Source organism: Petaurus breviceps, unplaced genomic scaffold (genome assembly GCF_028583685.1).
Source record: "Petaurus breviceps papuanus isolate PSGF00001 unplaced genomic scaffold, PetGlider_PUasm1.0 171, whole genome shotgun sequence".
Lineage (NCBI taxonomy): Eukaryota > Metazoa > Chordata > Mammalia > Diprotodontia > Petauridae > Petaurus > Petaurus breviceps.
Genome location: NW_027185754.1, coordinates 20860088 through 20871332, shown reverse-complemented (window position 1 = coordinate 20871332; position 11245 = coordinate 20860088). Strand labels below are relative to the sequence as shown.

Sequence of the window (11245 nt, the reverse complement as noted above, 5' to 3'; positions counted from 1 at the left end):
TGATGACATGAATTGCAGTTGACTTTGATTTGAGTGAGGAAGGGCTGTGCAAGGTCACTAGCCTCACTTTCTCCTTCAGACCCATCTAGGTCCAGTGGCCAGATATTCATCAGGACTGGAGATGGCCCAGGATGCAATGGGAAATCCTGGCCCTTTTAGGCTAAGGTCTTTTCAGGTTCTCACTCATTTTAGTGAATAGGCCTCTTTAAGAAGGGAGTCAAGGGATGGCCCCTTTAATTAAAAAAAAAAAAAATACCGGGATAGGGAGGCAGACACTCAGAGTTGCTACCCAGAAGAGAAACAATTACTGTGTACATTCACCCTGAGCCCAGAGGGCTCAAAAAATAGCCATTAAGAGGTGTTTAATGTCCAATTTGTGCGCTCCAGAGTGAAATGAGTTCAAGGCTTGGTCTTTGAGAAAGAGATATAGCCAGTAAATCCCAAGTTAACTAGGCAGCTTCTTGCTTATCCCTGTTACAGATAATACATGCTGATGTTTAAAGCTCCATTTATTCCTATGCTTTTTAGTATTAATAGGAATGAATGTTGTTTTGTCAAGTTTTTTCTCTCTCCATTGAGATGCTCATGATTTCCATTGGTTTTTGTTATTGATATGGTCAGTTACTCGGTTTCCCTAATATTGAACCAGCCCTGCATTCCTGGTACAAATTCCACCTAGTTGTATTTTTTGTGATATATTGCTGTAATCTCGTTGCTAGTATTTTATTTACAGTTTTTGCATCATTATTCATTAGGAAAATTGGTCTATACTTTTCTCTCTTCTTGCTCTCCCTGGTTTAGGTATCAGCACCCTTCCAACTTCAATGTATGCTTTTGGGCACTGTGTATGTTGTTCTTCTGGTCCTACTTACTCAAACTGGATCAGTCACTTCAAAAGACTTCTTGTAAAAAAAATAAAAATAAGACTTCTTGTGTTTCCCACTTTCTCCTAATTGTTCTTTGTTATTAGACTAGATGATTTTAAAGATCTTTTTCAGGTCATTCTATATTTCTGTCTCTTTGCTTTGCTGTGATGGATTTGAGGAACCTGGGTTACCTCTGTCAGCATGAGTCATTAAGGTTATACAAACTGATATACTACTAAAAAGTAAAACTACAATGCAGGAATAAACTTAAAAGAGAATTAGCCCTAAAACCTGAATCAGGAAGGATTTAGGTCAGTCCATGAATGAAAAAGATGATAAAGAATTTGAAATTAGAATGGATCTGAGATTAATTACAACCTTTTCACTTTACTCATGAGGAAACTAAAGCTCAGAAGTCAACAATTCAACATTAATAAGCCTCTAAGATGGGAAGCAACAGAGACCATATTTGAACCAAGGTCCACTCTGAAATCCAGTTTTCTTTCCACAGTATTATAATGAAAGGTTTTAGGGTAACATTATTCAATTAATATTGTATTTATTGAGTGCCTACTATATGCCAGGAGCCCAGTGAAACCATTCTACTACTCAAAAGCTCACATTCTGAAAGGGTAATAAGCACATTCAAAATAATTTTGTATAAGCAAATGCAATTCTTGATGACTATATACAATTTTTAAAAGCATACTGTTTAAAAACTAAGCATATAGAAAGTAAATTCGAAATAAAAGGTAGTTTGAGAGGGCGGGCACCTAATAGCACCACTCTTCCATCTCTTGACACCTAGAGACAGGACTCTCAATAAAACTAGAAAGTTTTACTAAGGATCATTATTTCTTATGTTTTTATGAATTAATACATTAGCATGTATTGTAAAAGTTACACATACTATAATCCATCTCTTCCAATTCCTTTTAAATCAGGTTTTTCATGGAGAGAGAAAATAATCTCTGTGGGATTTAAAAAAGGGTGGAAGAGGGGCGGCCAGGTGGTTCAGTGAGTAACAGCACAGGCCCCAGGGTCGGGATGACCTGGGATCGAATCCGGGCTCTGACACTTAGCACCACACCCAGAAATAACTGGACGTGTAACCTTGGGCAAGTTACTTAACCCCAATTGCTTTAAAAAAAATAAAAAGGATGGAAGAAATTTTCTTCTACTTAATGTCAAAGACCAATTTATCACCGCTCCCTTCCCAACCAATTCTTGTCTATGTCTTTCTATAAACTCTCCAGAAAGGATCTACCCTTTGTGCTGGAGGTCTTTCTCTGATACTGTTAAAATATGAAGCTGTAACCAGCCTAGCTCCATTTCCAGTCATACAAGTGATTGATTATTCCTTTCTATGGTATTTCTCAAATATGTAATTATACCATTGTTCACTTATAAAAATGCCATGCTTGTTCATCACTTAAGGTCATATACAATTCTGGCTCTTCTGAGACTCTGGTATTCTGTGATTCCCAGCATTCCTATATACCATTCCTAGGAGAAAATTAGTTATGGGGGCAATAAATGAATAGGAGAAAATTGTGTTGAATTACATTTGGGGAATTGCATAATACTTTTAATGATCCCAAGATGTCTACTGCCACAAAAACTCATCGTTTTAACACCAGTGCTTTTGCCAGTTTAAAAATTAAATTTTATTTACACAAGGAAAAGGAAAGATTCTATTTAAATAACATTTGATCTGGATCTTCCTGTATAACACAAAACTCTTCTATTGGATTTTGATGATAAGCAGGCCAACAACTCTTCTGACAAGTATAAATTAAAACTGTTCCAAATTCAACAGAGATATCTGTAAGACACAAGATGTAAATGTACAGAAAGTCCTCTGAAATAAACTCACTTACCATTTGAAAGCCATATTTTATTAATGTGATTCTGAGCAAGGAACCTGCAAATGTGACTGAGAGGGATATAATTAAAAATTATTCTCAGGGAAGCTAGGTGCAGTGAATAGAGCACTGGCCCTTAAGTCAGGAGGACCTAAGTTCAAATCTGGCCTCAAACAACACAAAACTAGCCGTGTGACCCCAACTGCCTGCCTTGCCTTACCCCCTCCAAAAAGCAAAAATTAAAAAAAAATTATTCTCATATAGCTCCAGCTTCTAGATACATTCCTGGAGCAATCAGATTTTCCAATTATAACTTAGAAGTAAAATTTAAAATTAGGAGAAAAGCAGTATAAAAATAAAATGTAGCTTCCAAACACCCTTTTCCTCTCTAATGCCTGAATTCCTACCAAAATCAGAATAGAAACTAAAGACAAATATTTCACAGTGACAGCATAAGCATATGGAATTCTACCCAAAGCAAAAAATGGGACCATATTCACAAATTCAAATTTATGGAAAGCACCAGAAATGGCTACTAAAAAAGCTGGCCTAATTGATAACATCTCCCTTTAGGATAGTTTTGATAACCGTATTTAAATATAATTGGTTTCCTTTGTAATCTTTACTTTATGCACTTAATGACATTCTAAAAAGGGGTCCCTAAGCTTCAATCATACCGCCAAGCTATAACAGAAAAAGGTTAAAAAATCCCTTTGCCTTGGGGCGGCTAGGTGGCAAAGTGAGTAAAGCGCTGGCCTTGGAGTCAGGAGGACCCAAGTTCAGTTCTGGCCTCAAACACTTAACACCCACACAAAAAAACTAGCCGTGTAACCTTGGGCAAGTTACTTAACCCTAATTGCCCTCCAAAAGGCCAAAAAAAACAACCAAATATATCCCTTTATCTGCAACAGGCTACTAGATTTACTGGAAGAGTCAACATAATTTAGTAACTTCTTGTTATTCGTCCTTCATTCTCAAAGAGGACCATGACTTCAGGAAGGGGATGGCATGACTTGCAAGTGAATTAAGATTTAGGTGAGGGAGGGCTGTGCAAAGTCACCAGCCTTACTTTTTCCTCCAGAGCCATCTGGGTCCAGTAACCAGATACAGATCAGGACAATTGGAGATGGCCTCACTTAGTAACTTACTGGATTTGAGAAGAGAAACATGGAAGAATGATAATCACCAATAAGAGTTCATTAAGTTAGGAGTATATTAAGCTGGTTTCAGGGAGAGAGGAGTTTACTTTTACATGTACTGAGATTAAAGTGAAATAATGTCCTGTAGTCAGTGTGGGGATAATAAGTGGAATTCAAGGAAGTGGTATGAGCTAGAGATACAGTCACTGGAATAATAAGCATGTAAGTCTAGTTCAAGTTGTAAAAGGATGAGTTCTTCAAATGAGGAAGACTAAAGAGAAGAAAACAAAGGCCAGCATCTTAGGGTATGTACACAGCTGAGAGTTAGTGGAAGCCAACAAAGGAAATAGAGATGAATAATTCTAAGAAGTAAAAGCAAAGATACTATTTTTTTTTTTACCATACAATGAAGATAAATTCAGTACTTCATATATGCTAATTTTTTTAAACTACGTACTGAAACCTGGTTATTTAACTGATTACAAAATGATGTCTAAAAAAAAAACTGAAGAGCTTCTCAAACAAATTGTACGTAAATGCCACTGGTACAAAAATAGACTGAGAGCCCCACCCTACCTCCTTCTTTTAATGACAAATCTATCCACTCTTCCTTATAAAAATTAAGTTATCTCAAAAGATATATGATTTCATCAAGGTGGGTAGCTCATCTACTGAAGCAGAAACCCTTCATGTATTTGAATACCTGGTTTCTTGAGTTGAAGCATCCAAAAAAATTATCATTTGGTATTCAACCCTTTGATGATAAGTCTCTCTCATCTTGGCTAGGCTGGTTTTTAGAAAAACTGTTTCTCACCCATGGTGCTCCACCTCTCCTCTCTAGACCTTTGCAATAGCTGTCTCTCAAACACTCTCTCCTCATAAAATCTCTAATTTCCTTCAAGGTTTAACTTTAAACACCACCCTCTCTCTACACAGAGCCTTTCCTGACTCTCCACATACTAGTAGTGCCTTTGTTGCCAAATTGTCTAGCCTCGATTTTGAACGTGTATATATAAATATGCACATATATTAACAGCTATATCAACATACACACACGTTTCACCTAGTTAGACTCCTCAAATACAGGATCTGATTTACCTGTATCTTTGTACCCTGGTATCTAGCACAGTGCCTCTTATGCAGTATGCACTTAATATATACTTGCTGACTGACTAATGAGACTAGGTCCATACTTGGGGCTTTTCCAACTTGTTAAGATGTGCTAGAACTTATGTTCTGCTGGCATGGCCAAGATGCCAAGGTCACCTCCATGCCAAAAAGAAGTATTAAAAGGAAAGATTTGGTTACAATTAATTAAAGCCTGCCAAATTAATACTAAATAGCTCAGTTAAAATAATAAAGAGTTTACTACCTAACAGAGTATTTTTGAGCATGCTGACCAGTGCAGGCATAAGCTGAAATTCAAATACTCTGGAGCTCCCACAGTTACTACAGGATGGAATATCAGTAGCACCTGAGGAAGGAGAGGTTATAAAGAGAGGCTGCCCATTCCAAGAGTACCTAGAAGAAAAGACAAAAGCCATTAGACACAAAGCACACACAAATACAACCCAACTGCTTTCCTTTTATACAAGTTATAAAACATCATAAACATTTATTACAAAACTACTTAAAGGTAGTCTTGCAAACCACCACTCACCTACTTTCTCAAAGGAAACATCTGAGTTAGTAAAAATGGAAAGTTTTCACTTTATAGAACTGATACATCTAGTACATTCTTTCCTGAATCCCTCCCAACCCAACTCTTGTTGGCTCAGAATTTCTGCAAAATATTTTTTTTTAAAGCAATCGGGTTTAAGTAACTTGCTCAAGGTTACACGGCCAGTTATTTCTGGGTGTAGTGCTGAGTGTCTGAGCCCGGGATTTGATCTCCCGGTTATCCCGACACTAGAGCTGGTGCTCTTACTCGCTGTGCTACCTGGCATTTCTGCAAAATATTATACTTTTTCCCCATAGGAAGGGAGTCTGCTTTTTTTCTATTAAAAATCACAATTAATGCCACAAATCTACATACTCAGTATTAAGACAACAAAAATTTTACTACTATACCTAAATGAAAAGTACATGCTGTACCTTTTTTCTAACTAAACAGGATAGCCTCAAAGTACCCCCTTCTTTACCTCAGAATCTGTTCACGACAAGCAGATATTCTTTTCATAAATTTATAAAATATTTTGTCATTACTTTTAGAAACAGCCTTCTCATATTTTTCACCACTGTCAAAAATGATACTATAAAAAAAAAAAAAGAATCATGTTACTCTTTATAGCTGGAGGGGAAAATAGTTTTTATTTTAAAAGAGAAAAATACATCATTTGAAATAGATTTTCTTCCTCTATTTCAGACAATATTATTCTTCAACATGAAAATAAGTCCATGCATCACACTACTCTGAAACAAGGCAAATCTGCTAAAATTTTTTCTAAATTGAGGCCAATAAAGCTATTAATACATAGAATTTTTCTAGTAGAACTTTCTGGGATTTTTGTTAGCTACTGACATTTTTTGAATGACTTGAATAGATTCTAAATAAATCTTTAATTCTGGAATTTCTGAATCACAGAATTACTGAGGATACTTAAAAGATCATCTCAGCCAAATCCTTCATTTCTTTATAAATGAAGTGAGACCCAAGAAAATTGACCAACTTAACCAAGGTGACATGGTAGCAAAGCAAGACTAGACTTCTACTCTCCTGGCTCCTAAACCAGTATCACCATCAGTGCCTCTCTGTAACTTGTGGACCTCCCATCTCCTGTACCCTGTTGTACATAATACTCTCCTCTACGGCTCTTGTCAGTAAGCTTTATTTCACTTTAAATGTCACTAACAAGGTGACAAATCCTGAAAGAATAGTAAAAGTGGATAGTTTACTCCTTCTACCCCCTTCACCTAGAAGCCACTGATTGCTTCCTGCCCCAATTTCCTCTCCATTGCAAATATTCTCACCTTTGAGCTATCAGAAATTCCAATTCAACTCCCTCCCTTTGTCTATACTCCTGCAGAAGTTTTTGGGCATTATTTGTATCAACAAAGTTAGTATAATCTTCCTCGTCCACAACATTGATATAGTAGGGTTGAAACACAGGAACTGATGAGTTGGAAAGTACATGTCCTTCTCCAGCTGATATTATATGACCAAAGGAACGAGAGTCACTTAAAGCTTCATCCAGTGTGAGTTCTTGGAGTTGAGACATACATTCTATGTCTTCATCTACATTAAAATTATCTCCTACATTTGAGTCACGCAGATTAGTAATCACTGGTGCAAGATTGCTTTCACTGTCATCTCCCCAGTCCTCTGCTCCTTCACACCAGTCCTTAACTGCAAAGTTATTCTCCTCTTTCTACAATAGAACATCCAGTAACAGTAATATTACTTGTGTTAGTATATAGATCTTGAAATATCAATGGCAGTACAGATTATAAATCCTTACTTTTCCACAACACTGAAAAAAATCTCTCACCACTGAAAAATCTTTTCACCATACATCTTGGCCAGGAATGGTAGAGGAGACAAAATAGATACAGATAAAGATATACAAAGTTTATTTATCTAAATGTTTCTTATGATGATTAGAAGTCTGAAGAATTTGTGAATTTCAGATATCTGACAGTCAACTGCATTTTTACATAATAAAGGATGCTATTTAAAGAGTTACTGAAAAAATCAGAGAATGTTAAAACTGAAATAAAAAGCTGCTAGAATGTTTTTTTTAAGGGAGGCACCAGCTATAAGAAATAAAATTACATTATAACTGAATATAACTACTGGACTGAAAAGTTCTTCAATTTCCATCCACAGTTCTTCAATTTCTCAACACTTTACCATTAAAAAGGACACTGACCCAACAGCAATCTGGCAAAATTGCTGGTCTATAAAGGAACAGACTGATCAAACCTAAAAGAGGAAAACAGGAATAATACAAGATAAAAGACAAAATAAAGTTGTACTCATTACCAAGTGGGTATGAAAATTGGGTAAAACAGGTCAAGATGATACTAAATTGGGATGTACAACCAACAAACTCTATGACAGGATCCAAAAAGTTCTTGACAGACCAAAATAGTGGCATCAAACCCAAGTACAAAAGGATCTTTGTAGGTCACATATTGACTTAGAAAACCACAAATTAACATCATATTGTACTGCATCTTTATTTTGTCAAGCACTTCCCAATTTTTTGTTTGTTTGTTTTGGAGGGGAGAAGGGAGGGTAATTTCAATTAAGTGACTTGCTCAAGGTCACACTGCTAGTTTTTGTGTTAAGTGTCTGAAGCTGAATTTGAACTCAAGTTCTCCTGACTCCAGGGCCGGTACTCTATTCACTGCACCAGCTAACCACCCCCCAATTATATTTTAATCTGCAAGAGTTGGACATCTCTGGGTTACAGCAGTGGGCGGAATGTATTAAGATGAAATGCAATAGAGAGAAATACAATGTCTTACACTAGAGTACAAAAAAAATCAACTTAAAAAAATAGGATGAGAGATTCATGATTTAGACAGTAGTGTGTCTGGAAAGATCAAAGCCCTATAGTGAACTGACAGCTATATATATGAACTAGCCGAGTAGCTGCTGCTGCTGTTTGTCCTTTATTCTCAAAGAGGACCATGACTTCAGGGAGGTGATGCCATGACTTGCAAGTGAAATGGATTTAAGTAAGGGAGGACTGTGTAAAGTCACCATGTGGCAGCCAAAAGAAGCTAATGAAATCCTGAGATGCATTAAAAACAACATAGGTTCCAGGAACCAAGAGGTTAACAGTCCTCCTGTACTCTGCCATTCTCAGGAAGCATCTGAAGTTCTACGTTCAGTTTTGGGCACCACAGTTTAAGGACTTTGTTATACTAAAAGTACCAGAGGAAGGCAAGCAGGATATTGTCTATGTCATATAAGGATGAGACAAAGGAAACTGGGAATGTAGATTTAGAGAAGGTTCAGGGGAAATACTGTCTTTACTTATTTGAAAAGCTGCCACAAGGAAGAGGGGTTAGACTTAACTCTGTTTGGTCCTGAATGGCAAAACAAGAACCAATGGGTTAAAGTTATTTTTTAAAAAAAGGCAAATCTAGACAACTAAGGAAAAATGTCCTAATAATTACAGCTGCTTACAAGTACAAGGGGCTGCATCAATAGTCAACAGGGAAGACTGGAGACCATTTATTATGTATGTAACAGTTGGGATTTTCAAATATGGTTTGGATTAGAGAGCTTGAGAAGTCCCAGTCAAATCTCAAAATTCTGTGATTCTGTGAAATGCTTACTCAAACTGAATATGGTCAGTAAACATAAAAGAAATAGAACTAGTCTTAAATCACACTCTTTAAGCCTCAGTTTAGTCATTTGTAAAATGGGAATAACTGTCCCAAGGATATTTTGTAAAACTTATTTTATTTTTATTACTACCAACTGGGTTATTAAATCACTTTTTGAACTTTTGAATCACCTTTGCATTTAAGATCATAGGAAAATTAGGTTCAGACCTGGAAAAACTTTAGAAATCATCCTGTTCAAATTCATTTCACAAATAAGGAAAATGATGGTATACCTTGTGAAGAGATCAAGGTACACAGGTAGTAAATTAGCAAAGTCAGAATTAGTATCCAAGACATCTGACTACAAATCCAGTATAAGCCTACTTCCTTAAAATTTAAAAAAAAATTTTTTTTAACTGAAAAAAAGTCATGAGAAATTAGTTCTTACAATTCGAAAAACTGAAAATCCTATGGAGAACTAGTGGAAGCACCTTAAACAATGTACTCGGCATTTACTTTAAAGATGTAAAATACACATACCTGTTTCAGTTTGGAATTCTGTGTGTACTCTCCCTGCTTCTGCAAACACTGGGAGCGAAACACCTTCCAGCTTTGGAAAAATATAAGAGACACCCAGAGGAAAGTGAGTACCCGGTCAATACCTCCGAAGACGGTGGGGAACAAGAGGGGCAGAGAACTCCTCCGAGAGAGAAGTGGGGGTTGAAGGCGGGGGAGGAGCAAGAAGAAAAGGAAGAAGAGGAAAAGGAGTAGAGGAGGATGAAAAAGAAAAGAACGAATTAAAGGAGGCCGAGGTGGCAGCGGTGAGGGGAGGCCCAGGGGCTAGATGGACACTCATTCACGAACCTGCACGGCTGGCCCACGCAATCCGAGTGGACACAGGCGAACACGTGCAACAGGCGGTGATAGGGCGAGTCTTCTAGAGGACAGTAGACCTGAACGACGTGCGCCATAGCAGCCCCGCAGCGTCCGCAGCCCGGCCGGGGGGCGGGGACTGTGGGCAGGCTATCCTGGGGAAGAGAGCCCGCGACCCCGCGGTTAGGCCACGTTCTAGGTAAGTGGAGTCCGCAGCCCACGGTCCAGGCCCGACCCCTCATCCCCACAGGCCCTGGTCTCTCTTTAACCTAAGCAACTCTGACCCCACCTCACCGGGATGCCGCCCACTTTATTGATAGCCCAGGTTCCATCCTGAGGCTCCTCAAAGTTGCCCCTCATCTCGGCATCTCGAAGACCAAGCAGAACAGGAGAGGCAGAAGCCGCCATGACAACGGGGATGCTTTTTGCGCACGCGCAAACTACAGACACCGGCGAGGGACAAACTTCTCCGGTTCTCCGCCAATCCCAAAGAGTGAATGAGACAAGATGCCAACAGAACTGGTAACGTAGCGTAGCGGCGACACCGGAACTCCAGGAGCTAGATACGTGATCACCATGGTTTCCGGTCCCCTTTCCCCTTGCAGTCAGAACTTTCAGGAGACGGAAGGGGATCGTAGCCCTAGCCTCTATCCCGGGGATACTGGTGCCACGCCCCTGACCCACCCTCTACGCACCTCCCCGCTTCCTTGTGGGGCGGGGGTGTTCTCATGCCCAGGCTGCTGCACTTCCTGAAACGGGCACCAAGTGGCGCCCTCCGAGAACTCGCGGCAGCTCCAGTTACCTGCTTATAGGGGACTGGCCATGCCCTTCTCTTTCTGCTGATAGCATCACCAAGCTTCCAGTCCTTTCCAGCCTCGTAGTCATACATCCCTCCCAGCCTCTTCTGTCCCCTCATGCACCATTACTGTCCCCACAGTACGACTGCAGTTGCTAAATAGTCGTCTCCCAACTTTCAGACACCCCACCTTGCAATCTATATTCTACATGGCTGCCTAATCTAATATTCCTCCGGTACAAGTCTAACCAAATCATGCCCCTTGTAAAGAAACTTCAGGGGTTCCCTGTTGCCTAGGATGAGATACAAATTGTTTGGCATCTAAAGCCGTTGCAATCTAGTTGCAATCTGTATTTAACTGATTTTGCCATACATACAGTCAGGCTGAATTCCAGTCACCTCTCTACCTTTTCAACAACTGCCCTC

The 11245-nt window shown here is 38.8% G+C and overlaps 1 protein-coding gene across 1 annotated transcript; it reads right to left on the bottom strand.

The window, feature by feature from the left end:
• Positions 1-2509: 2509 nt before the first annotated feature.
• Positions 2510-10626, bottom strand: PDCD2L (programmed cell death 2 like). Its single transcript, XM_069082664.1, has 7 exons — positions 10318-10626; positions 10015-10178; positions 9691-9760; positions 6841-7238; positions 6012-6122; positions 5243-5391; positions 2510-2691 (listed from the first exon to the last, which is right to left on the bottom strand). Exons 1-7 carry the CDS (start codon positions 10429-10431, stop codon positions 2561-2563), a joined length of 1137 nt encoding a protein of 378 aa, XP_068938765.1. The 5' UTR covers positions 10432-10626; the 3' UTR covers positions 2510-2560.
• Between the last annotated feature and the right edge of the window lie 619 nt (positions 10627-11245).

Coding starts and splice junctions, on each gene's coding strand:
- PDCD2L (XM_069082664.1), bottom strand. CDS start 10,431: ATGGCGGCTTCTGCCTCTCCTGTTCTGCTTGGTCTTCGAGATGCCGAG. Junction 5,392..6,011: donor TGTCGTGAACAGATTCTGAG/GTAAAGAAGGGG, acceptor CTTTTCTTCTAG/GTACTCTTGGAATGGGCAGC. Junction 2,692..5,242: donor GCTCAAAAATACTCTGTTAG/GTAGTAAACTCT, acceptor TGTGTCTTACAG/ATATCTCTGTTGAATTTGGA.